Here is a 27,434-nt window from a genome sequence, read left to right on the forward strand (position 1 = left end):
CCTCCCCCTTCCCCTTCAACCCTCAGTTCATTTTCAGCATTCAATAGTCTCTCAAGTTTTGCATCCCTCTCTCTCCCCAACTCTCTTTCCCTCTTCCCCTCCCCCTGGTCCTCCATTAGGTTTCTCCTGTTCTCCTGTTAGACCTATGAGTGCAAACATATGGTTTCTGTCCTTCTCTGCCTGACTTATTTCGCTTAGCATGACACCCTCGAGGTCCATCCACTTTCCTACAAATGGCCAGATTTCATTCTTTCTCATTGCCATGTAGTACTCCATTGTGTATATATACCATATCTTCTTGATCCACTCATCAGGTGATGGACATTTAGGCTCTTTCCATCTTTTGGCTATTGACATTGCTGCTATGAACATTGGGGTATATGTGCTCCTATGCATCAGCATTTCTGTACCTCTTGGGCAAATCCCTAGCAGTGCTATTGCTGGGTCATAAGGGAGCTCTATGGATAGTTTTTTGAGGAACCTCCACACTGTTTTCCAGAGCAGCTGCACCAGTTTACATTGCCACCAACAGTGTAGGAGGGTGCCCGTCTCTCCACACCCTCGCCAGCATCTATAGTCTCTTGATTTGTTCATTTTAGCCACTCCGACTGGAGTGAGGTGGTATCTCAGTGTGGTTTAGATCTCATTCTTAAAAGAGAATTTGTTTATTAGAGTATTAGTTAGGCAATACTTTATCCATGTGTTGTAAACTATTTCAATGAATTAGGCTGGATTTTGTATCTTTGAGCTTTCTTTTCTTTTAGCTGAGATTTGAATTCTTTTTAATGTTATATACATTTTATATTGCATGTTCTTGTAAGTCTGTAATGTTCTTAGGAATTCTATTTCAGGCAAATCTAAGAAGGCAGGAAAATCAAATGAATTTCTATACCTTTATTTTCTTATCTGACTCTAATACCCTAGTGCAAAAGCATATAATCATATTTTGATATTTTCCTTATTACGACTTAGAAAGTTCAAACTAATGTGATTATAAAGTTTGAGGAATTTGAAATTTGATACTTCACTGGTCAAAATGAAGAACTTTAAAAGGATGTTGTCTCTTTAATCTATGCTTTATCCCATTTTAATTTAGTGTCACTTCTGGTATGAAGACGCAAGCGCCACAGTTGTCAGAGTTGGAAAATATTCCACAGAGTGCAAGACAAAGGAAGCTGTGGAAATTCTCCACCAGCAGTTCAACAAGTATATCATGCCATCAGTGCCTCAGCAAGAAGAACGGATTCAAGAGATCAGTGACCTAGCTCAGCGCCTATATGGTGAGGTCTTTTTTAAATATCCAGCAATTTGCCATTGAACAAATTTATAGCCAACCTAATCCAGCAGAAAGCAGAGCATGGCAAGCCCTCAGGGTCCTCCCCCAGCAACTATGCAGGGAAGAGACTCAAGATTAGAGTCCATATCTATAAAAGTAAACAGTAGGGGAAATAGGAAGTAACTTCTGCCTGCCAGACATGAAGCCTTTAGATTTTCACTGTCTTGTGTAAACCCTCCTTCTCTGTGTTCTCTTCTCCCCTATTCCTGTTGATCATCCCTAGGGTAATAAAACCAGAACAAAGCTCAGCTTATATAGACCAAAAATCCTAATTTCCACTGGGGCAATTTCTTGAATATGCAAAACTCCCACAACGCTTTAAGTGGGTATAAAGCTAGGATTGAAGTCTACAGCCCTTTGATTTGTATGAGAGTTGTTGTTTGTGGATTTAAGAGACAGTTTCCTTGCCTTCTCACTTGTGGAATAAATGGGAGAACTCAGGGGTACCTCGGTGGCTTAGTCAGTTAAGCATCTGACTCTTGATTTCAATTCAGGTTCTGATCCCAAGGTCATAAGATGGAGCCCCTAATCCGGCTCTGCATGCAGAGTCTGCTTGGGATTCTCTCTCCTTCTCTCTGTCTCTCCCCTCACTTGCATGCACTGTCTCTCTCTCTCTCTCTCTCTCTCTCTCTCTCTCTCAAAATAAATAAACATTAAAAGCAATGGGAGAATTCAAATTATTGTCTTATAGGTTCTGCTTTTTTTTTTTCTCCATGACCAGGAAAGATAATACAGTTGTCAGTCTCAGAAGTCTCTCTAACTGGAGGCCCTCATTTAAGAAGTTCTCTGGGTGATGACAGTTCGTGGGGGTGTTGAGGAATGTTTCATGAATCACCTGGGATTGTTCCTTTAGACCAAGAATTCCCACTGGCCAGGCAAATCTAGCCCAGAAAGAAGCTAGGAAAATGTTACAAAATGCTTCAGCTGCCCACACTGCTGCTGGGTGAAATGCTACCCATGGATAGCCATAAAAAATGTGTAGAACAATATATATTGTACAGTCTAATATTACATTATTGAGAATAAAGGATTAATAATTTTCCTAAGGAAAATGATAGAAACATAAAGATAATAAAATATAGATTGAAAAATTACTGAATGCTCATTCTTATTATAGTTACTATATAAGGACACTAAAAAATTTTGAAGACCCTCTGCTTCCATAGCATTGTATGTTTCCCCCTATTTTTGTACCTTTCATGGTATAGCAAAGTTCCCTGTTTCTGTGTTTTCTCTATTGACCATAGGCTCCTTGAGGGCAATGGAAATGTATTTTATCATTGTATTCCATTGTATTCCAGTGTATTTTTTTCCATTGTATTCTATTCAGTTTCCAAACAAGGTAAGTACTCACAAAAATGGAGACAAGTTACTCATCACCCCACATCCTGCTTTGTCGGCATTGCTAGCCCTTATCCCCACTGACAAATTGTATAGTTATTTGTCTATTGCCTGGCTTTTACACCAGAGTATAAGTTCCATGAGAGAAGGGATTTTCCCTTTTTGTTTACTGCTTTGTGGTACATACTAAGTGCTTAACAAATATTTGGTGAATAAATGAGTCACTGAATGAATACCTTGAATGAATAAATGAATGTCATGAATCTTACTTTGCTCAGTATGAAAGGTATGCAAATTTTAAAATTTGCATCAAGTAAGATGCTTTAGGAATATTATATTAACTCTTACAGGCCACCCAAACATCATTGGACCCAGAATTTTAGTGCAAATAAATTTATCTAAAAAAAATGTGAGTACCTATTATCTATGAAGAGGTGTGATTGATATAAAGACAAATAAAACTTAGTTCCTTCATTTTAAGAATCCCCAACCTAGGCCTAGCAGTTATGTTATGGTTAATGCAGTCAGAAAGGTATGAAAAGTGTGTGTTGGTTTGCTAGGGTGGACATCGCAAAACACCACACACAGTTCTGGAGGCTGGACCTCTACGATCACAAGGTCGAGGTGCTGACAGGGCCGGTGTTGCCCGAGGCTTCTTTCCTGGGCTGGCGGCTGGCTGCGTTCTTGCCGCCTTTTGGCACAGTCCCCTCTGTGCACAGGCCCTCCCTTGTGTCTCTCCCTCGTCTTTCCTAACCTTGGGATCCAGTCATGTTGGATTAGGGCCCCGTCCTAATGGCCTCATTTCAACTTAATCACCTCCGGAAAAACCTTATCTCTAAATGTGGCAACATTCTGAGATACTGGAGATTGAGGCTTCAATTCACGAATTCTAAAAGAGACACAGTTCAGCTCATAATGTGAAATACAGCTTAGTCAAAGCCATGGAGTCTGTATTCCTGGTTTCAAATCCCTGCTCCTGCAGTGATTGTCTGGGTAATCTGAGACTCTTTGAGCCTCAGTTTCCTCATTTGTAAAATGTGATAGAACTTAGATAGTCCAAGAAGAATTACATTGATACGTATAAAATGCTTAGTCATTACCTGTTACACAGGGATGAGCCTTAAAGGCATCATGCTATGTGAAAGAAGCCAGACACAAAAAGACAAATGTTCTGATTCCACTTATAGGAGGGACCCCGAGTAGTCAGATTTACATAGATAGAAAGTAGAATAGTGGTTACCAGGGGTTAGGAGCAGAGAGAAATGGGAATTGTTTTTTAATGGGTAGAGTTTCAGTTAGGGAAGATGAAAAAGCTGTGGAGATGGATAGTGGTGATGGCTGCACAACAGTGAGAATGTAGCCAATGCCGCTGAACAGCACACTTAACAGTGATTGAAATGGTAAGTAAATAAATAAAGCTCATAGCTATAGTCAAATCACTACATGGCAGCTATTTTTATTGTTATTCAGGTAGAGAAAAAAATCTAGGTGGGAAAAGATTGAGAACATTTCAGAGATACTGCTACTTGAAGTAGATCTTGAAGAGCACCTCGGGTTTTGACGGCAGGGAGTGGGACAAGGGTATTCCTGGGTGCAGGAAAGAACACGCCGTGACTTTGGGGATTTGGGGGGAAGAGCTCCTGATTCAGTTTGACCCGAGACTAAACATGTGAGGGAACTAGGATGATATACATTTGGGAGAAGCACCTTTAAACTACATTATGGAGGGCTTTGAGTGCATGAATACAGAATGACTGAATGTTCTAACAGGAGAAAACAGATTCGAGTGGAACTTTAAGAAGAGTGACAAAGCAACATGAAAGTTTAGGTTACATGAAAGTGACATGGTACAGCAGATTTGTAATCGGTTTTCTAGGGTACCTGTTTTTCATGCCTTCATTCACTTATATTTATCTGTTCAATAAGTATTTATTAAACATTTACTATCTACCGGCCTTTACACTGGCCACTAGGGAGATGAATTAACACCTAGCTGTTTTGTTTTTGCTAAGGATTTGACTCAAAAATAGTGGTGTTTGGTTTTTCTTGTTTGTTTGTTTTGTTGGGTTTTTTTTTGTTGTTGTTGTTCCTTCTCCTCCCCAGGTTTTGAAGAAGGGCAGAAATATGCTGAGAAAATAATGGCAAAACACAAAGAGGTGCTTGAATCTGTCACTGAATTATGTGTCTCTCTCACAGAGCTTGAAGAAAAGCTGAAGGTAATTTCTTCTTCCCAGAGTATGTATTTTCAAGTGATATAAATAAAAATGTGTTGATAAGTGTCTTCTGGTGCAAAGATGTTCTAATAGAAATTCTCAAGGGACATAATGTGCACATTTGTTTCACAGCTTTCTAACATAATTATCTGGGTGTTTCTGATAATTAATTCTGTTTCTTTTCCATCACTGCAGAGAAAAATATTGCTGGGAATGAGGGCTAAACACAATTAAGGTGTCTCATTTACATTTTCATGGATCACATCCTAAAGGATAAATGTACACCATTAAAATCAAAGTAAAGTTTGTATTAAGTAGCCTTATGCTTTCATTCCCAAATAATAATGTAAGGGTTCTTTTTGCTTCCAATTTGTGGCCCCAGAGAAAATAAAACTAAATCTTCAGGTATTAGATTCATGGAACATTTAGCTTCATGGAAGTATTGAACTAATCATTAGCATCATTCATGAAGTAATAAGTTGATGGAATAAAAAATAGACAATATGTTGATGTCTAATTCCTAGGCAAATATCCGGTTAAGAGAGAGAAATGCATATGTTGTTCTGCCTATATTTTATGAAAACTAGCTTCAATAGTACTGTTTTAACAACTGGCTGAAAGAACTGGTTACTTAGGATGGAGAGAATGACGAGGTAATTAAGAGCACAGGCTGTAGAGTAAAATACAGCTGCCACAGAGTGCCAGTTCTCCAAATTATTGGTTTTGTGATTTGGGGTAAGTTACTTCATTTCTTCAATCTCAGTTTCTTGATCTATAAAATGGAGGAAATAGGGAAACCTAATCACAGAGTAACCCTGAGGATTGAATGTGAAGATACCCATGGTTGTTGTCATTATTTTTGATATTGAGACCTAATGGTGCTCTTGCAATTCAGAGCAGAAGTCTATTTCTGGCAACCATTTTTTTCTGTATGAATTTCCACATCATAAATTTAAGTTCTCAGTCCATTAAAATAATTTGCTTAGCTTTCACCTGAGTGGGTGATGAAACGGATTATCTTTTTTTCTTTAAGAAACTAGATTTTCAACTTTTTTTTTTTACCATTTTGTATAACACTGCAATGAACATAAAGATTTTATATAACACTTCATACATAAAGATTTTTTTCTTGTATTATTACCTACACAGGTAGCTCTCCAGGGCAGATTTGGGTAAACGAGTACAAAATTGTTACTGTTCCTAAGATACATATGTGAAATTAAATTCCACAAGTATTTTAGAATTTTAATGCTGCCAACAATGTATGAATGTGCTGTGGGTCTTATATTATCTTTTCAAACAATGATCATTTCCTCCCCACCTCCATCCAAGCCTCTGAGGATTTGTTTCTTCTCTTGATTTCAAGGACACAGCTTGAATATTGCTGCTTCCCCTTTTTGCTTTTTACTATCTACAATATCCCTCCCATTTCTGTTGTACTTCTTCAAGTGAGGTCCACTTAAAGTGATATCCCTTCTGCTTTTCACCATCATGGCCATTCTCTCTGAAAGCTCTACCCACTCCCTCTCTTCACTTTCTCATTTCCCATTCTTTTTACACCCATGTAGTCAGGATTGGACCCTTTTTTACTTATTCTCAACCCATTATTTGGATGACTCTTTTGCACTAGTCAGGAGCCTCCTGATTATACACACCAGCTAGATCACGTCTCCTAATGCTAATGTCATTTTTACACTCAAGACACTTGACTACAAATTCTTTATTGCTTACTAAATAAAGTTTAAACTCAAGGCCTTCCAATATTCCAAGGCTGACTGTCTTTCCAAATCAGTGTGCTTCTATATTCATTGTAGGCTTCTGTCTCACTGGTCTGCTACCCCGTGTTTCTAAGTTTTATCCTTCTAAACCTTCCTCTCTCTGCTTATCTAAATTTTACCACCTCTCAGACCAAACCCAAACACTGCCTCCTCCACAGTTCCTTCGTGGACTGTGTCCCTGCCTCTCTGATCCCCCTCTAGCACTTGCATTCTTTCCTACTGCAATCATCATACATAACTACCATTACTACCTCATCCTATCCACTCAGTTACACCTGAGGAAACCCCATGACTCTCTTCAGCTTAGGGTCCCACATGTTTAACTCTATGCTTTGCCTAAAGCAGGTTCTCCAGAAAGAGGTGTGGCATTTGTAGTAAGAACTCAAAGGACTGATCCAGAGAAGAATCATTCAATAAATATCTCAAAAAGATGTGATTTGGGTGGATGTAAAAATGAGGAGGAGCCTCTCTGGCAAGGGACATGGGCATCAGCAAGGCTCTTCAAAGGTGCAGCCTAAACAAGACTTGTCAAAGAATGCTCACTAAGGCTTTACAGAGGTTTGCCGGAGAGCGTAAATGTCTAGTTCTTATGTTTTTAAGGTTGGCACAATGGCTTTTTTGTAGGGGTTATTAAAAATAGGCCCTGAAATCCCTATCAAGGCCGAAATAGTGATAATAATCCTTTCTAGTTGGATAGCAATTTGAGATTTACAAAGTCTTTTCATATGTATTACTTCAGTGATTTCCAAATGATCTTGTGATGATAATAAAGCAAATGTCATTTTCCTTGTTGTAGAGGTGAAGTGCAAAGAAGGTAAAAGTGCTTTGCCTGGGGCCTCACCGTCAGTTGTGAAGGATCTAGAAGTAGATACAATTCAAACTCTAGCATTCTTTCCACAACAACCACCTTTTTGGAATTAGTGTCAAGTGTGTCCCAAAGCAGAGTAACTTAACCAGCTTAAGTTTTAGAGTGAGACTAAAAGTTGAATCTCCCCAGTAAGTGTCTCCCCAAATTCTCGGAGTCATGAGAAGAATTTCTTTAAGGCCCATCTAATGACCATGTTTCAGGTGTAAGAGAGAAAGTTCTGTTGCAGTATAATCAATCATCCTAAATGTGATGTACCTGAGGCTGCTTTTATCTTCACAAAGTTTTCTCAGCCCGCAGAGGGGCTCCCCAGGGGCTTGCAAACCCCAGCTCTATGAACTAGAGGAGCAAAATATCATCACCTTCATGAAGCACCCTTTGTTCTCAATTGTTTCTTCTTTACCATACTCGGTGATACTTTCTTCCTCTCTTCCTGAGTCTCCCAAACATTTGCTAATGTAAAATCTCTAGATTTCCTCTTGTTCTCTACCAGAACCTTCAGACATTTCTTCCTCATTACAGCTCCCTCAGACTTTCCTAATGGCTTAGACTGCCTGCGTAAACAATGGTTCTTCTCTCTGGAGAATGCTCCCTGTAGGTGCATCCTATTGGAGCAATGACTTTGTTCCTGCTGGGATTTTGAACCACCAAACCACCAGTTTTTACTGGCAATGAACTTGATCAAAGGAGTGAGGCAGGAGGGGAGCTGGGAACTTCACAAGATAATTTTTTAAGTCACACCCTGGGCTGGGCAGTTAGTCTCCTGTGGAATATATTTGCTGAAAGGTTGCAAGTGGCCTATTTTTTCTTCCCAGTGGTATTGTGTAGCACTGTGCTTCCAACTTTCCTGGCCCAGACCCTCACTAACCATCCCTTTGTGCAGCAGGGAGACATTTTAAAGATGAAACTGAATTTGGAAGATTTCCACGATGACTTCATCGACCTGCTAAAAGAACCAGCGAGAAATAAGCAGACACTACTCCATGAAGAAAGGAATAAGGTAAAGAAAACTATGTAATCTCAGTTATTCATTTTGAGATAAGAATCCTTATTCATAGAGGAAAAAGGGGAATTAAAGCCCTATCTGAATCAAATCTTTCAGTGTAAATGCAACGTGAGCGCCCTCATCCAGTACCTCCTTTCTACCCTTTACTTGGTCCTTCCTCTCCCACCTATGCTCTTTCCTCTGAGCACTTGCTTTTGAATACTGGGACCACAGTATTTCACAGTGGTCTTGGGACAGCTGTTTATTCACCATATTGTCACTCCAAACCACTCTTTTTTTTAAAGGTTATTTATTTATTTTGAGAGAGAAAGAGAAAGAGCACTCGTGTGAGTGTGAGTGGGGGAGGGGAAGACAGAGACGGAGAGAAAGAGAATCTCAAACAGGCTCCTCACTGTCAGCATGGAGCCCAATGAATGACTCGAACCCATGAATTGTGAGATGACTTGAGCCGAAATCAAGAGTCAGACTCTTAACCAACTGAGCCACTCAGATGCCCTCCAAACCACTTCTATTTCTCCCACATTAAGCTGCCTTTCCCATTTTTCTTTTATAGTCTATTCCAACTTCAGAGTTTACTTCCATCTGTCATACCACCAAGCTATGATTTTATTGTTTTACATTACCCACTGGAAAACCATAATACATAAAATTAGCTTTTTTTTAAATGTATGTATTTATTTTGAAGGGGTGAGGGCAGAGAGAGAGAGAGGGAGGGAGGGAGGGAGACAGGATCCAAAGTGGGCTTGGTGCTGACAGCAGAAAGCCCAGTGTGGGGCTGGAACTCATGAACCATGAGATCATGACCTGAGCTGATGTCAGATGCTTAACCAGCTGAGTCACCCAGGCACCCAAAATTAGCTTGTATCTTGTTCCCACAGAAGCTACCTCTAAGATGATAGCTCCATGCACATGTACTAAAACACAGAATCCAACTGAAATATAAATACTAAAGTACAGAAATGTTTAACTTACTTTAAAATCCATGTATTACAGATAAATTGAGCTTGCAGAAAAAACTGCAAACATTCACAAAATGCAAATATTTCTTGATTTCAAAAGCATTAGTTAAATCACATCATTATGTGATATTTGGTATAAGTTGCTCACCCTTTATTCTTAGCTGCTGGACTATAATTAGCTCTTGTCTTTTTGCTTCACCAGTTTTGCTTCCAGTGTTCCTCTCTCTCCCAAGGAACTGAAGGAACAAACAGTCAACATTATTCTCAACTGCTCCCAAATTGATAAAGTATACTTCTTGTGACTGAGGGTTTAAAATAAATATATCTCTACTTGTTGGAGTTATCACATGGAAAAATATTTATCTTGCCTTAAAATTAGTACCATTCTTAGGTCTGCTATATAGGTTGTGTTACACAGGTTAAATCTTTGTTAAGGTCTAATGCAATTATACAACCTCCAGGCAGCAAGCATCATTACACTAACTGACCTTTTTGTGGGATAGCCTTGAAGCACTTAAACCCTGATTCCATTCTGGGGCAAAGACAACCTGCCAAACCTTGATTGCTTTGTTAAACCTTAGTCTTATATCTAATGGTCTTGGTTATTGTGATTGGTCTAAATCAGGGTTTCTCAGTCTCAGTACTGTTGACATTTTGGCTCAGAGAATTCTTTGCTATGGAGGGCTATCCTGTGCACTGTAGAATATTTAGCAGTATTCCTGGCCTCTATCAACTAGATGCCAATGACATGCTTTCTCCACCCACTCAGTTGTTAATTACTTAAGAATAACATTAAATACATCACATTTTCTTTCTGTCTTTTTTTTATTCTCAACTTAGTTAACATACAGTGTAGTCTGGGCTTTAGGAGCAGAGCCCAGTGATTTATCACTTACATATGATACCCGGTGTCATTCCAACAAGTGCCCTCCCTAATGCCCGTCACCCATTTAGCAACTTTCCTCCATCCATTTCCCCTCCAGCAACCCTCAGTGTGTTCTCTGTATTTATGGTTGCCCCCCTCTCTGTTTTTTATCTTATTTTTTCTTCTCTTCTCCTATGATCATCTGTTAAGTTTCTCAAATTCCACACATGAGTAAAATCATATGATACCTATCTTTCTCTCACTGACTTATTCCCCTTAGCATAATACCCCCCAGTTCCATTCACATTGTTGCAGATGGCAAAATTTCATTCTTTTTCATTACCAAGTAATATTCCTGTGTGTGTGTGTGTGTGTGTGTGTGTGTGTGTGTGTGTACCAGCACATATACCACATCTTCTTAATCCATTCATCAGTTGATGGACATTTGGACTCTTTCCATAATTTGGCTATTGTTAATAGTGCTGCTATAAACATTGGGATGCATGTGCCCCTTCAAAACAGCATTTTTGTATCTTTGTGATAAATTCCTAGTAATACAATTGCTGTATTTTTAATTTTTTGAGGAACCTCCACACTATTTTCTAGACTGGCTGCTCCAGTTTGCATTCCCGCCAACAGTGCAAGAGGGTTCCCCTTTCTCCACATCCTCTCCAACATCTGTTGTTTTCTGAGTTATTAATTTTAGCCACTGTGACTGGTGTGCAGTAGTATTTCCTTGTGGTTTTCATTTCTATTTCCCTGATGATGAGCAATGTTGGGCGTCTTTTCATGTGTCTGTTTGCCATCTGGACGTCTTGTTTGGAAAAATGTCTATCATGTCTTCTGCCCTTTTATACTGGATTATTTGTTTTGGGTGTTGAGTTTGGTAAGTTCTTTATAGATTTTGGATAACCCTTTATTAGATATGTCATTTGCAAATATCTTCTCCCATTCCATTAGTTGCCTTTTAGTTTTGTTAATTGTTTCCTTTGCCATGCAGAAGCTTATTACCTTGATGAGGTCCCAATAGTTCGTTTTTGCTTTTATTTTCCTTTCCTTCAGAGACATGTCAAGTAAGAAGTTGCTGCAGCCCAGGTCAAAGAGATTGCTGCCTGTTTTCTCCTGTAGGATTTTGATGGTTCCATGTCTCACATTTAGGTCTTTCATCCATTTTGATTTTATTTTTGTTCATCACATCTTTTTTTTATTAAAAAATTTCTTAATGTTTATTTTTGAGAGAGTGAAGAAGGACAGAGAAAGAAGGAGACATAGAATCTGAAGTAGGCTCCAGATTCTGAGCTGTCAGCCCAAAGCCCAAAGTGGGGCTCAAACTCACAGACCACAAGATCATGACCTGAGCTGAAGTCAGACACTTAACTGGCTGAGCCACCCAGGCGCCACTGTGCATCACATCTTCTTCTAAGTTTCAAAAGATGCTAAATTCCACTTATCTTTTCAGTTCTGTACATTTGTCTACACTGTAAACCAACTCACATTTATTAAGATTTGAAGTGAAAGTTATTGTGACCAAAGCAAGCACACTCATTTATATTTAGTAAATCTGGATTTTCTTGCTTATATTTATTTTTCTTAGAGGAAAAATGAACAGATTGTTTAAAATAAAAAATCAAGATTTATTTTCATTGAGAAATTGATTTTATTTTAATATAAATTAAAAGGTGATATATCATCTTTTATTTAGTATAAAAGGGAAGAAACAAGACAGGGATAGCCACACTTACCACTGTTATTTAACAAGTATTGGAAGTTCTAGCCTCAGCAACCAGACAACAAAAAGAAACTAAAAGCATTCAAATAAGCAAGGAAGAAGTAAAACGCTCACTATTTGCAGATGACAAAATACTCTATACAACAAACCCAAAAGACTCTACCAAAAAATTACTAGAACTCATAATGAATTCAGTAAAGTTGCAGGATACAAAATCAACACACAAAAATCTATTGAATTTCTGTACACCAATAATGAAGCAGCAGAAAGGAAAAATAAGGAATCAATCCCATTTACAATTGCACCAAAAACAATTTGGTTAGGAATAAACCTTACCAAATAGGTGAAAGACCTGTACTCTTAAAACTATAAAACACTGATGAAAGAAATGGAAAATGATACAAAGAAATCGAAGTTCTGTACTCATAGATCAGAAGAATAAATATTGTTAAAATTTCAATGCTACCCAAAGAAATCTGCATGTGTAATGCAGTCCCTATCAAAATACCACCAGCATTTTTCACAGAGCTAGAGCAAACAATCCTAAATTTGTATGGAACCACAAAATACTCCAAGTAGTCAAAGCAACTTTGCAAAACAAAAGCAAAGCTGGAGGCATCACGTTTCGAGACTTCAAGTTATATTAGAAAGCTGTAGTGATCAAAATAGTAGATTATTGGCACAAAAATAGACACATAGATCAATAGTACAGAATAGAAAACCCAGACATGAACCCACAACTATATAGTCAATTAATCTTCAACAAAGCAGGAAAGAATATCCAGCAGGAAAAAAGACAGTATCTCCAACAAATGTTGGGAGAACTGGACAGCAACATGTAGAAGAATGAAACTATATCACTTTCTTACATCATACACAAAAATAAATTCAAAATGTAAGCCTGAAGACATAAACATCCTAGAGGAGAACATATGCAGTAATCTCTTTGACATCTAGCAACTTCTTTCTAGATATATCTCCCAAGGCAAGGAAAAGAAGCAAAAATAAACTATTGGGACTTCATCAAAATAAAAAACTTCTGCACAGTGAAGGGAATCATCAACAAAACTAAAAGGCAACTGATAGAAGGGGAGAAGATATTTGCAAGTGATATATCTGTTAAAGGGTCCGGATCCAAAATCTATAAAGAACTTACCAAACTCCACACCCAAAACACAAATAATCCAGTTAAGAAATGGGCAAAAGACAGACATAAACAGAAATTTTTCCAAAGGAATACAAACGGCCAACAGACACATGAAAAGATGCTAAACATCACCAGTCATCAGGGAAATACAAATCAAAACTACAATGAGATATCACCTCACACCTGTAAGAATGGTTAAACAGAACAGAAGATACAACTGGTGTTGGTGAGGATGTAGAGAAAGTGGAAACTTATTACACTATTGATGGGAATACAGACCAGTATAGCCACTCTGGAAACTCAAAAAGTTAAAAATAGAACTACCCTACAATCCAGAAATTGCACTACTAAACAATACAAAAATACTAATTCCAAGGGATACATGCTGCACCACAATGTTTATAGTAGCATTACCTACAATAGCCAAATTATGGAAACAGCCCAAGTGTCCATCGACTTATGAATGGATTAAGAAGATGTGGTATATTTATGCAATAGAATATTATTCAGCCCTAAGAAATAATGAAATCATGCCATTTGCAAATGAATGGAGCAAGAGGGTATTACGCTAAGTGAAATAAGTTAGTCAGAGAAAGACAAACACCATATGATTTCACTCCTGTGTAGAATTTAAGGAATAAAACAAATGAGCAAAGGAAAGAAAAAAAGAGAGAGAGAGGCAAACCAAGAAACAGACTCTTAACTACAGAGAACAAACTGATGCTAACCAGAGGGAAGGTGGGGAGGGGATGAGTTAATAGGTGATGGGAATTAAGGAGGGCATTTGTGATGAGCACCAGGTGTTGTATGGAACTGTTGAATCACTATATTTTATACTTGAAACTAATATTACATTGTATGTTAACTAACTGGCATTTAAATAAAACTTAAAAAAATAAAGAGAACAATTCCACCAGACTATTACAAGTATATATTCATCTCAGGATTTTCTCTTGGTGATAAAAAAGTGCTTCTCATTTTCCTAACCCCAAAATGTATCAGGTGGAATTAGGCAATTTAGCAAATGCACTGCCCATTGCACGGCTACAGATTCGTGATGGTGTCTTCCCTCCAAGGTGAGCACCAAAGCCAAATCCATAGTAATACCTGAAAACTCCTAAGGTTAAACAGATGCCCAGAATATTAAGAAGACTGCTGAAATCACAGAACTATTCAATATAGGATGCAGGCTTACAATGTCCACATTTAGAATGATAGAATTCAAGTACTAGAAAGGATTTAACAATCATCTAATCAGATCTCATTTTATAGTTTAGGAAACTGAGACCAAAAGTGATAAAATATTTTGCCCTCCAAAAATCATAGAAAGTAGTGTTGGAACTGGGCGGACAGCACATTTCCTGAATTTCAGACATGTTAACTTCTTCTGTAAAGACCAAAAGGGAGCTCAAAGGAACTGCTGTGTGTAAATAAGCTGACTTGTAATGACACTGCAGATTCCCACGCCAACACATTCCCCCGCTCTTCCCCTTCATCTGTTTACATGATGATTAATAAAGCAATAGTACAGAAGTGCTTTTCTTGTATTAATAAGGATTTTTAATTCTATGAGATAAATCTGTAAGTTAGGGGCTTTCCTGGGCCACAAAGGAAATCATAGCCAGGGAATGATGTTGCCAGTTTAAGACTCAGGTGTATTAGTTAATTCTCATAGGTTAAAGATACTGCCAACAAAAGCAGAGAATTTGGGAGCCTTCTCTGAACTGAGCTCATTGAAACTACAGACTTATATAGAATCATTCATTTTTGCAAGGAGGTAGAAGAATTCAATTCTGTATGACTCAGAGTCTGGAACACCCAGGCAGTGAAGGCATCAACCTTCATTGCACAATGGTGTTCTGTTGTTGCACCCCAAGAAAGGCAAGTAACATAAAACAAATTTATGTTTTCAAAGTTCCCCTCAATATACATATATTATCTCAGAAGTCCAGTTTGGTAATAACATATCATAGAAACGACCATTTAAAAGTTTAAGAACCAATCACTTGACTCTCCCCAGTCTTAGAACCAGACTAATATGGGAGATCCGTTGCTCAGATGGGGAACGTAAGACCCACAGTTAGTGGATACTGTCTCACTTCATGGAGAAAGTTGTCTGGATTCACCTGCCTGAATAAAATGCATAACTGCAAAAAAGAAAGCAAATGGCACATGGTGTTAATGCCTAATTTCAGTTGGCAACATCAAAAATACCTATTGTAAGTACTTTTTATCATTTGCCTTATAATTTATTATTTTTATAAATTTGAGTTTAGTTGAATGAACACAGTGTTATATTAGTTTCAGGCGTGTAACAGTAATTCAACAAGGCTATGCATTACGCTGTGCGCACCACAGGTGTAGCTCCCATCGTCACCACACGGTGCTAGGACAATACCATTGACCATATTTCCTGTGCTGTGCCTTTTGTCCTCATGAGTTAGCTGGAAGCCTATACCTCCCCTTCCCCTTCACCCATTTAGGCCATCCCCCGCCCCTCCCCTCTGGCAGCTGTTAGTTTGTTCTCAGTATTTGAGTCTGTTTCTGCTTCTAGTTTGTTTGCTTATTCATTTGTTTTGTTTTTCAGATTTCACATATAAGGAAAATCATATGGTATTTTTCTTTCTCTGATTTATTTCACTTAGCATAATAACCTTTAGGTCTGTCCAAATGTCCCAATGATAAGATCTTATTTTCTTATGGCTGAGTAATATTCAGTTGTGTGTATGTGTATATCTACATCTATATCTGTACCATCAGATCTTCTTTTTTCATTCATCTGTTGACAGACACATTCATATCCTAGTTTTGTAAATAATGTTTTCAGGGCTCCTGGGTAGCTCAGTTGATTAAGCATCCAACTGTTGATTTCAGCTCAGGTCATAATCTCATGGTTTGGAAGTTTAAGCCCTGCATCAGGCTCCACGCTGACAATGTCAGCCTGCTTGGGATGAAATATTCTCTCTCTATCTCTATCTCTCCCCCTCTCTGCACCCCCATGTACTCTTTTCTCTCCCAAAATAAATAAACTTTTAAAAAATGATAGTGTTTTAATAAAAATAGGGAGGTATAATCTTTTCAAACTAGTGTTTTTGTTTACTTTGGGTAAGTACCCAGCAGTGGACTTATTGGATCATATGGTATTCCTATTTTTAATTTTTTGAGGAAACTCCATATGGTTTTCCATATTAACTGTACCAATTTATATTCCCACCAACAGTGCATGAGGGTTTCTTTTTCTCCACATCCTCACCAAAACCTATTATATTCAAGTTATTCTGAAAGGTGTAGGGTGATATCTCATTGTTGTTTTAATTTGCTTTCAGCATAGAAGTACTTTTATACCAGTCAGTGGAGTGCTCTTATGAAACTGGGTGAGGACAGCCCCTGTGCCCTCTTCTAATCCTGATCACCTGGGAGGTGGGAAAGATGTTCTTGAGACATTTGCTTTGAAAAAATTGGGAAAGGGACAGTGTTCTTTGCCATTTTTCTGTTCTCATCTCTTTTATCTTGTCTACCCCAAGTGTGGAAAGGTACCAAGTCACCCTTTGGCTGCCCAAAGCCCCTTCCAAAGGCCTTCCCCAGAAATGTCTTTCATAGAGAAGTTCCATGTTTAATATTTTTCTTTCTCTACTTGTTACTTACCTTCATTAAACCTTATTTATACCAGGATTAAGACTATTGTGGAAATATTTGGGAAGGTAAAGTCTTCTGATATTCTCTTAAATTTACTATATAAATGGCTCCCCACTTTGAGAATTTGTGCTACACATTTATTTCAAGAGATGTAGAATATCATTATATTCTTTTTTCCAGCCATTCACATTGTTTGTCTAATGGCAATGATTGTAAATCCAAGTGATTATGGCTCTCAGTAGAAATGAAAGTTTAGAAATCCTGACAGAACTGAGGCCACAGATTTAAGATTAACTAAAGGTTAACTGGTCATTAGACATGAACGTGGGTGTGATCTTTGAGGGGAAAAGTATAAAGAGATGATTAGAGAACTTAAGATCATACACTATCCATGTAATCAGAAGGTGGAGGAAGAAAAAAGAATCAAGAAAAAGAAAAATAGCAGCCAAGGATATAAGAAAAACAAGTTGAGAGTGAGCAGTGCTGTGGTGAATTAGATCAGCTTCCCATCCATTTTGCCAGAACTTATCAGATTGATGCAAATATACTCTGTCTAGAAATACCCCTTTCTGGAAACACACACTTGCATATGCACACATGTACACATGGAAACACTTTTTTCCTCTACTAATAGCAAAACTATTTCATGGTGGGAAAATGTTAAAAAATACAATATGTGAATGTTTGAAAACCATTTTCATAAAGGAAACTGGTAGACCCAGAAAACTGTAGCTCAATGAGTTTTAAATAGGTGAAGGGGATTCACAGCACACTTAATTGTGATGAGCACTGAGTACTGTATAGAATTGTTGAATCACTTATTGTACACCTGAAACTAATATAACACCATTTGTTAATTACACTTGAATTTTAGAAATTAATTAATTAATAAAAAAGAAAGTTTTGGGGCACCTGGGTGGCTCAGTCGGTTAAGCCTCCGACTTCGGCTCAGGTCAGATCTCACATTCGTGGGTTGGAGCCCCATGTCGGGCTCTGTGCTGACAGCTAGCTCAGAGTCTGGAGCCTGCTTCAGATTCTGTGACTCTCTCTCTCTCTCTGACCCTCCCCTGCTCACTCTGTCTCTCAAAATTGAAATATAAATAATAAAATAAAATAAAATAAAATAAAATAAAATAAAATAAAAACCCAAAAGCTTATTTGCCTTTGAGAATAAAGGCAGAAGTGCCAAAAGGCCATATGAATTGACTCAGAAAAACTTGTATCAAATTCACCTTATTTTGTTTTTGCTTTGTGAGATGACTATTTGATGGATAGTTCTAGATTAGTGTCATAGGCAAAATTTATTCTGACTTCAAAGAGTCATTTGATAAACATATTTATGATTTCTTTCTTAAGGTAAGTGGAAATATGTGAACTGAATGAGAGTTTAGTTGGATTATAATTATTCCAAGAATGTTAGGTAGTTCAACAGTATCAACCTGGAAGATAGTTTGCCTTGCCTTCAGGAGACATCTGACTTTGTCCTAAGCTCTGCAGTGTTCAACATTTTTATCAATGGCATTAACAGAAAGAAGAGGTAGAAAATTTTAGCTGATTAAAAACTCAGTATGAATCCATAGCCACATATGGTTCTTATAAAACACAAAAAGAACTAATATAATCACTTTAATAAAAATATATCACATAGATCAAAGAGATGTTGGTTCCATTGATTAGTTCCCACCTGGAAACTAAATTCTGGAAATAAACATATTTAGGGGGAACAGTAATAAGTTGAAATGTTCCTAGAAAAGATTTGAGAACATTCTCTTATTGTCAGTAGAAATTATCTGGTAGTGTTATTTTCTGTGGAAAGTATTTTCTTCTTTAGGAATTGTAGTATTCTTGGATTCCCTACTGAGTTTGGCATCCCCTGAAAGACAGGCACAGGAGTCAGGAATCAATAACTAGTAAAAGCTGGATTGGAGAACATGGCTTGGACTTTTCTGGTGGGTTTCCTAAAACTTTATACCTGATTTAGATAGACTTGCCCACTCAAACACGTGGGTACACAGCTAGACAACCAGAGGCTTTTTGTACAGGAGCTTTTCATAGTTGCAAGCTAACATGGATACACACATTTGGTAGAAGACAGAGCCACAAGAGAGGACTCAAAAAGTCAGAGCTGAGCATGCTCAGTCTAAACCTACAGTTAACTAAGTCATTTCCCCCTTACGCCGGAGGGAAGAGTGAGAAGACTAGCTTGGACTTTCATTCAAGCTTTTCTCCTAAGCCTGTTGCAAATTTTCTGACAATTCTTAAACATTACTCTTCTCTGAAGAGACACATATTACCCAAGGAAGACATTAAGAAGTTGCATGCCCATGGATGACTCTCAAATCAACAAATGCCCAGTAGGAGTGGGACTTCCCAGAAGGTGACCTCGATGATAAAAGTTCTAGAGCCAAGGCAGAAGACTGGAGGTTTTAGTACAAGAAGGAGATTAAGAGACTGTGAGACCAATTCTCCAAATAGTCAAAGAGCAGTTAAAAGAAGAGAGAAATTGGACATCTTCTATGTCACTCCAGGAGGCCAGTTCAGATCCATTGTTGGATGCTGAGTGAAGGCATAGGAATAGATTCATATATATGAAGAGATTCTTAACAAGCAAAGCATAAAATTCTTTTCAAAGAAAGCACCCTTTTAGGAAAAGTTTTCAAACATAGGCTACCAGAATGTCATAGAGAAGATTCCTATACTGACCGAGAAGTTGAATCAAAGTTGCTATGAAAAGGAAAATAAATGCAGAGCTAAGCCAAAATAGGAAAATCAAAAGAAAAAGGGTCATTTCCTACTGGATTGTGTTTATTTAGTATTTTTTTGTGGGAAGAACTTTTAAAACTTTTGGCTTTGAGGCCCATGTGTGGCTCAGTCAGTTAAGTTTCTGACTCTTGATTTCAGCTCAGGTCATGATTTCATGGTTCATGAGTTCAAGTCCTGCATTGCGCTCTGTGCTGATGCCACAAATCATGCTTGGGGTTCTCTCTCTTCCCCATTCTCTGCCCCTCCCCTGCTCATTCTCTCTCTCTCAAAATAAATAAACTTAAAAAGATAATAAAATAAAAACTTCTGGCTTTTAGGCCCAGAGTTTAAAGTTCTACTAAATGGCTGAAGGAAACCACTTTCTCTAAATCTATGCTTATACTTTCTCTGACGATGTCATGTCTCTGGGGTAGCAGAAGGAACACTGCTTTGTTTTTACTTCTAATCTTTAACCTGAAAACACATTTACTTCTCAAAAATTACTTGTATAGTGTATGAGCTAAAATGAAGAACATAAAGTCAAGGCAAGACATAACTTTCTTGTGTGCAAGCAGTGGCAATGGAAACATCTCAGTAATTTTTAAGTAAAAATGCACCCCCAAACAGGAAAGGCAAAGAAATAAGTAGTTACAAAACAACAGGCTGAGAGAGATGAGATCCCTTCAGCCTCAGTGCTCTTCAGAGTTTGTGCCAGAAAGGGTAGGTATTTGAGCCTCTTTTTAAACTAGACATGGACATGGATTAGTGGGGAGAAGTACTAGATCAGTGTAAGCAGGAGGGGAAGCACTTCTGTTCACAGTCTCCTAGCATGACCTGCCCTCCACATGGCATGGAAAAATAAGTGGCAGGCACTCCTCTTTTACATCTTGTGTTCTCTTGGGAAAGACCATAACCTGTGATGGTTCCATTAATATCTACCTCCCCCACCAGGCTCTTATCTCCCTGAGGGCAGAGACTGTATTTACTTTTACTCTTTTCATCTCCCCAATGCCTAGCATGGTACCTATTATTAAATGGGTGCTCAACAGATATTTTTCAATGGAAGAATAAAAATAAGGAGCTTAAGAAAAGAAAACCAGTCGTTAAAAATTGCTTTCTCTATATGAGGTACCTAGAATCATCAAATTCATACAGAGAGAAGGTAGGAGGGGTTGAGGGATGGGAGAATGGGGGGTTTACTGTTTAATGGGTACAGAGTTTCAGTTTGGGAAGATGAAAAGGTTCTGGAGTTGGATTGGATGGTTCAGTGTGAATGTACTTAATGCTATTGAACTATACACTTAGAGGTGGTTAAAATGGTAACTTTTATGTTATATATATTTTATCACAATGATAAGAAGAATAAAGAAGAGGAGGAGGAGTGGGGGGAGGAGGAGTGGGGGGAGGAGGAGAAGGGAGAGGACGAGGGCGAGGATGAGGAGGAATGGCTTTCCTAAGGAAGAAAATAGAGGGGTTATTCTTAGGAGGGTCTGAGGGGATCACCTAACAAGGGAGCCTCTGATATTTGGGAACTGTGTGTTCACATGGAGTGTAGACAAAACGAAGCAGAATTTGTGGGTGGAAGGAGGTTCCTCAGATCATGATTTGAAAGACATTGATCCAACTCAACCCCTTCATTAGAGATGAAAACTAGGGCTTGCTCTCCTCTATTTCACAAGGACTATCACATTTCATTCACAGACCGGAGGTCAGTTTACCCATTCCTTAGCCATGGGCTGGAACTGTGCCCAGGTTAAACAGACAGACGGTTTCAAGTTCAGTAATGCTTGTGCCAGGGCCCCAAGCTCTAACTCACTGTAGCTTCTCATAGGTTGGCCGATTGAAGTTGAGTGTGAGACATGGGAAAAAACTCAATGACTAACTCAAAGCTTTGGCTTTTCTGTGTTGAAGGAGAAGGTGCAGGTAGCAGATATTTTGACCATCAATGGAACAGGAGAGGGTCAGCTCCCACACCACCTGACGCAGCTGCTGTCTGACAAAGACGATGCTATACAAGGTCGTGTCCTGCCTCCAGACATGCTTTCGGGAGAAGAATACGAGTGTGTCTCACCTGATGACATCTCCTTGCCTCCACTCCCAAGAAGCCCTGAGTCCCCCCTTGGCCCTGCTGACATGGAAGTGGAAGAACATTCCAGCCCTCCCCTTAGCCTTCCCATGAGCAACTACAGGATGCAGAAGGGGGCCTGCGGTCAAGGAGAGGCTCAGGAATCTGGCATTCCACCACCTGCTGCCTTTGCCGATGCTTATAATCATAAGAGAGAAACATTTTCAAGTTGTTTTGAGAAACCCTCCCCCCAGTTCAAAGCTGAGCTCCCATTAATCTCCAGAGGAATTTTGGGAAAAAGTACTGCTTTCTGCAAAATCAGTGCTAAGCATCCAGAGAGCATGCTGAGTGGAGTGCATGAGAGAGCTTTACAGCAGCACCCCCAGGCTCAGGGAAGTTTGCTAGAGATGCGGGAGAAAGTGCATGTTGATAACAATGTCACTAAAACCCAAGATGGGCTGCATGCTGCCCAGGGTGCATTCTCGGGCCTTGTGCTTCGATCAGGCCCCACCCAGGCCTATCAGAGGCAAATGGTCCCCCAAGAGGAGATTAAATGTACATCAGCAAAGAACACGGTGGTCAGCCTCGCTGGCCAGGCACCTAATTTCTCCAGGCTTCAGTCTAATGTAACTGTCATGGAAGGTTCTCCAGTGACTTTGGAAGTTGAAGTGACAGGATTTCCAGAGCCTACACTGACATGGTGGGTAGCTTATAATGACAAGTCATAAAGACACACATCGAGTGACTGGGCAGACCATTCTGTGTGCACTACCTGAAAGGTTTAGGGATGGCTGATTAACATTCTGCAGCACTGCAGGTCTGCATGATTCATGCTCACACCGGCCCCCACTTCTGACTGTAGTCCCAGCATGGCTAAAGCCCCTAAGAACGAAAAGTTACCACATAAAATAATAATTAACTAACTCCAGAAGCACTGCAGCTTAGCTGTGTTCTGTTTGTTTGTTTGTTTGTTTTTGTTTTCTGGTATTAGTTTAACATTCCACATTTCTGAAGTGTGTGGGTTGAAATTCTTTCCCCATGTTTATTTCTACATAAGCATGACATTGTTCTTAGCTTAACATCCATAATCTATTCAAAAACATACAAGTGGGGTTTTTTCCCTTTTCTTTCATTTACCTATTTCATCTTTTCCCTTTCCCCCAAGAGTCACACATCACTTTTGTAATATTTGTTTCACTAAGATTTCTTTCTATAAATTTCTTCAGTGTGAGAGATTGAATAAAAATATTTCTTTCACAGTTGCTGTCAGTGACAGTTAATAAACTCATTTTGGAAAGGTGGTGTAATAACTGAGCTGGGAACAATAGGATTTCCCTCTGGAGACATCATTATTTTTTAGCATATTTGTTTTAATAGAAAGTAAACTGCAGAATACAGGTTTTGAATCACTGTTGTTTTAAAAGTTGTTCTCACTTTCTCAATACATGGGTTACTTCTAAACATTTAGGGGTATATTTGTCTTTGAGGGAAAAAAAAGAAACCCTTGCCTTTAAGTAGATTTATCTGAGGACAAAGTTACAAATAGGTGAGACTGAATTCATAGTCATTGACTAAGATAAGTAAAATCGTATCGACTTATAATATTTCAGGAGGCATTAACAGTTCTGATTATTGTATGTGCCCATCGTGAGCTGGTGATCGGAAGAATCCATGGGAAAACTCTGGTTCCTCAGATCGTGAAAAGAAACTGCACTTATGCTACAGTGCAGCCATTTGTGCTTTGGTTTATTTTGTTGTCTTGCCAATTGCATGTTTTTGATAGATCAGGAATTTCATATTTATGAACTTGAAAGATATTTAATTCATTATTAAATATCAGTTCACCTCAAAGAAAAGTGTCGTCTGCAGTGTTTCTTGGTTTTGTCCATACAACAAATAACTTAGTATTTATTGTTGAAGAACTGTTGCAATATTGTGAAAAAATATCTTGCTTTTAGATGTACAATTGAGTTTTGCTCAGTTAGCAACTGGCAAAGTCTAAGAATCATACATCCTTAGGACACTCATAAAAATGCAAAGTTATCACTTAGGCAATGGGAACAGAAAATGATTCCGGTTTGTCACCACTTCTTGGGTGAAGGAACAAGGGTATAAATAAATCTAGATGAAAATTCTCAAATATACAAGATAAGTTATTTGCTTTCTCAAACGAGGCAGCTAAGTGTTCATGTTCATAGGAAACTTGTTGAAACATGTCATTAACAGTAATAATCCAATTATATAAATGCCTTTTATAATTAGAAATCATTTTCTTCTAATGAAATTAATTCATAGAAATTAAATGTACTCATTTCACCAGGAAATGCTGTATAAGTACTTGCTCTAAAACAGCAGATTGATACTCTCACGTGGATCTTGTGGGATCCATGGATATGATGGGATGGATGAGTCTCGCTCCAACATAGGTTCCCAGAAGTCACAGGCTGCTCTTCCATAGCAGCTGAAAGAATGACATGAGCCAAGTAGAGGCACGCCATTTCATACTGTAGGTAATCATTGCCATACGTAAGTGGTGGCCCTGCATGACCAGATGGTCTGGGATTTTTTAAAGAGTAGTTGGATATATGAATTTTTATATGCAATATTCCAGTTGTTAAGTGTTGTCCAAAAATTCAATTTTTTAAAAACATGGTCTGACTCAATCACGCACTTCTCTGGACACAAGTCACCAACCTCTGCTTGAAGGATGAACAGCCCCATTGGAATCTGTGGCAGCCAGAGTTCCTGCTAATGCTAGAGTGTGTTGCCAGTGGTAATGGGCTTGTTTGCAATGGTTTTTAGAGCTTGGAAATGATGTGAATATGCAGTGATCCTAACTTTAAAAACTGACTCTCTGCTTCAGGTTCAAGAAGGGCCAGAAATTGTCTGCAGATGGGCACTTAGAGGTTTTACACAAGGAGACAAGACATTCTGTGTTCATTCCGAAGGTATGCAAGGGAGACGCAGGCCTCTATGTGGCTCGAGCCCAAAACTCTAGTGGCATTCTCTCTTCCAGTGTCATCCTCCACGTGACAGGTAACCACAGGCCACCAATCACAAGAATAAACTGGATAACACTGTGCGTCATCTATATTAGTGTGTCCCTAATGTACTGGGTACTCACACAGTGACTGTGGGGTTAGCACTCCTGGATGCCATTTTCAAGAGCCTAGAGAACGATGCTATGGTTGTTTTTATTCCTGTATCTCCCACAGAGCATCCTCCATGACGTGTACCCCCATTCTGGTCATGCTGTTTGTTCACCTAATGCCACTGCTCAGTGAAATAATCTTTAGTGTCTTAGTATATTTGAGGAGCTTGGTAAATTATTAGCAGTAGATAAGCATACATTTTTGTATTCTAGAAAGAGATGTGTTCAAAATAAAAGCACAGTAAAATACATTGTTTATTCCCTCCCAATTTAAAACCATGTATATTAAGATTCACATCAGCAGAGAGATGTGAGTTAAATTTCAAATTCAATTGTTTGATAATTTTTTTTTAAGTTTACTTATTTTTAAAGAGAGAGAGAGAGCAGGGAGGAGCAAAGAGAGAGGTGGATAGAGAAAGAGAATCCAAGCGGGCTTCATACTGTCAGTGCAGAATCGGACACAAGGCTTGAACTCACGAACAGTGAGATCATGACTTGAGCCAAAATCAAGAATCAGACACTTAACCAACTGAGCCACCAAGACCACCACCAAGACACCCCCAATAATTTGTTTCTAATTGTAGTCATAAACATCTCTTTGTAGAATAACAGTAGAAATATTGAACTTAAGTTGTGGTTTTCATTAATGCATAAGCTGTCCTTTCATTTTATGTTTTAATCTCATTTATTGAAATACTTTCTAGGTAGTTTCAACCTAGCCTTCCTTTGTAAGTCTGGGGAGGCCACTATAAATAATCATTCCTCATGCTGATCTCATGGGTTTCACAATGGAAAATAGATGTGCTGTCAACTTCAAATGAAGTTTCAAACTGCTGTCAGCTGTATGACGTAGAGCATAACGGACCACAGGCTGCAGACGGACCAACGTAATTCCTGCCGTGCCGCTGTCACATTTTGGACAGCCATGTATATACAGCTGCATCCTGCTCCTCCTGCTTCTAATCTGGATTCTGCAACTGACTGTTTTTGTAGCCTGTGGTATAGACATCTCAATGTCTCAGTTTCCCACTTGGAAAATGGGTACATTATCTACCTCTTGGGCAATTGAGCACTTTCTTTTCATGTCCAGTAAACATTTGGAAATGCAAAGCATCCTATGAAGGCTAAAGGTGATTATTTTGGTTGATGTAATTTATCGTCACACTGCCCCTTGCCCGCTATTCTCTTTCAGATGTTATTTCTTTAGAATATTGAAGGAATAATACTAGTCTGTGATTTCCAAGCTTTCCAATGTGGGAAGGTGATGTTTTATGAATTGGAACTCAAATTCCTTTCTGATTTTGTAAGATGATATATTTTTCAAAGACTTGAAATTAAATGTAATAGAATGCATTTAGTATGATATCCAGGAAAAAAGAGTGTAATAAGACAATATAAGGTGAATTCTTTTCTTACTATTATCACTGTAATGCTGAAGAATGTTCTATGTGTTTCTGAAATATATTATTCAGAAAAGAGGATCTTTTTCTGGTTCCTTTTAAAAATAAATAAAGAAAGGCATTTGTTTTTAAATTTTAAACATAGTCTTGTCATGGTAGGGCAAAATCATTGGTTGAAAGAATAGTTTTATTATAGATTTTTGATTAAAAAAAGGAATTAATCATGTTGCTGCAAGATTGTCTACAATAATAGTATTTAAATGTAACATATTCAAGTTAACATTAAAAAATCACAGAATGTTATCTGACGGCATGAAATGTGTGGTTGTGTAAAGTTGACATTTCTCCTATGTATTCAATTTAATTAAAAACTTAAATCACTTAATTTTCTTCCAGATTTTGACAGAAGCCTATTAAAAGATTATATATAATATCCTAGGAAAATTTTTTGTCCAGTTTCACATATTTTTTATATCTTGCCTAACTGCTATTCCCATGTTGAAGACGAGTAGTAAAATCTATTCATGTCCACAGAGAGCGGTCAGAACCAGGTGATAAATCCTTCCCCACTCTCTATCTCTTTCCTGTTAATTCAGTAAGATCTCCCTTCTCACTTTGTCATTTTGATTAAATTTGTGGCTTGAAGTTGTTAGGGCATGGAAATTACTGATTTACTTTACCTGTTGCGTGCTACTTAAAGGCTTTGAGTATTATATATCCCTGATGTATGTCTAAATAAGGCATCTAAACCTCTGATACATTTGATGCATATATACCAAATATAACATGTATTTGATATATATTTCAAATATACATATATGCATACACATATATATATACACAAACATAGAACTCAAATATTGGGGGAAGCATCATAGTGATATTTATGATATATAACTCAAGATATACAGTACAGCTAGCTATCTGTATATTAGTCTGTCTGTCTAACCATTCATCCATCCATTTATCCATCCATTTATCCATCCATTCATCCATCCATCCATGTATTTATCTACCTACCTACTTACCTACCTACCTACCTACCTACCTACCTACCTACCTATTCTTTTGGGCTATTGATTGACTAGTAATTCCAGCAGCAGTGAACAATAATTAACTATTCAATTATTCTTTCAGTTATATTTTAATTTCAAAGACTTACATGTGATTTCTTTTTGCCTGGATTTCTGTCTTGATTAAA

At 38.2% G+C, this 27,434-nt stretch overlaps 1 protein-coding gene across 1 annotated transcript in view; it reads left to right on the forward strand.

Moving 5' to 3' along the window:
• The window catches only part of CCDC141 (coiled-coil domain containing 141), a 219,447-nt gene extending 194,232 nt beyond the window's left edge, over positions 1-25,215 (forward strand). Inside the window, exons 21-25 of the mRNA XM_029934315.1 lie at positions 1,097-1,280; positions 4,781-4,893; positions 8,417-8,533; positions 21,529-22,382; positions 24,546-25,215. Coding sequence (XP_029790175.1) covers positions 1,097-1,280; positions 4,781-4,893; positions 8,417-8,533; positions 21,529-22,382; positions 24,546-24,813 — 1,536 coding nt within the window. The 3' untranslated portion in view covers positions 24,814-25,215. The remainder of the gene's footprint in view (positions 1-1,096; positions 1,281-4,780; positions 4,894-8,416; positions 8,534-21,528; positions 22,383-24,545) is intronic.
• Positions 25,216-27,434: the final 2,219 nt, after the last annotated feature.

Source organism: Suricata suricatta, chromosome 3 (genome assembly GCF_006229205.1).
Source record: "Suricata suricatta isolate VVHF042 chromosome 3, meerkat_22Aug2017_6uvM2_HiC, whole genome shotgun sequence".
Lineage (NCBI taxonomy): Eukaryota > Metazoa > Chordata > Mammalia > Carnivora > Herpestidae > Suricata > Suricata suricatta.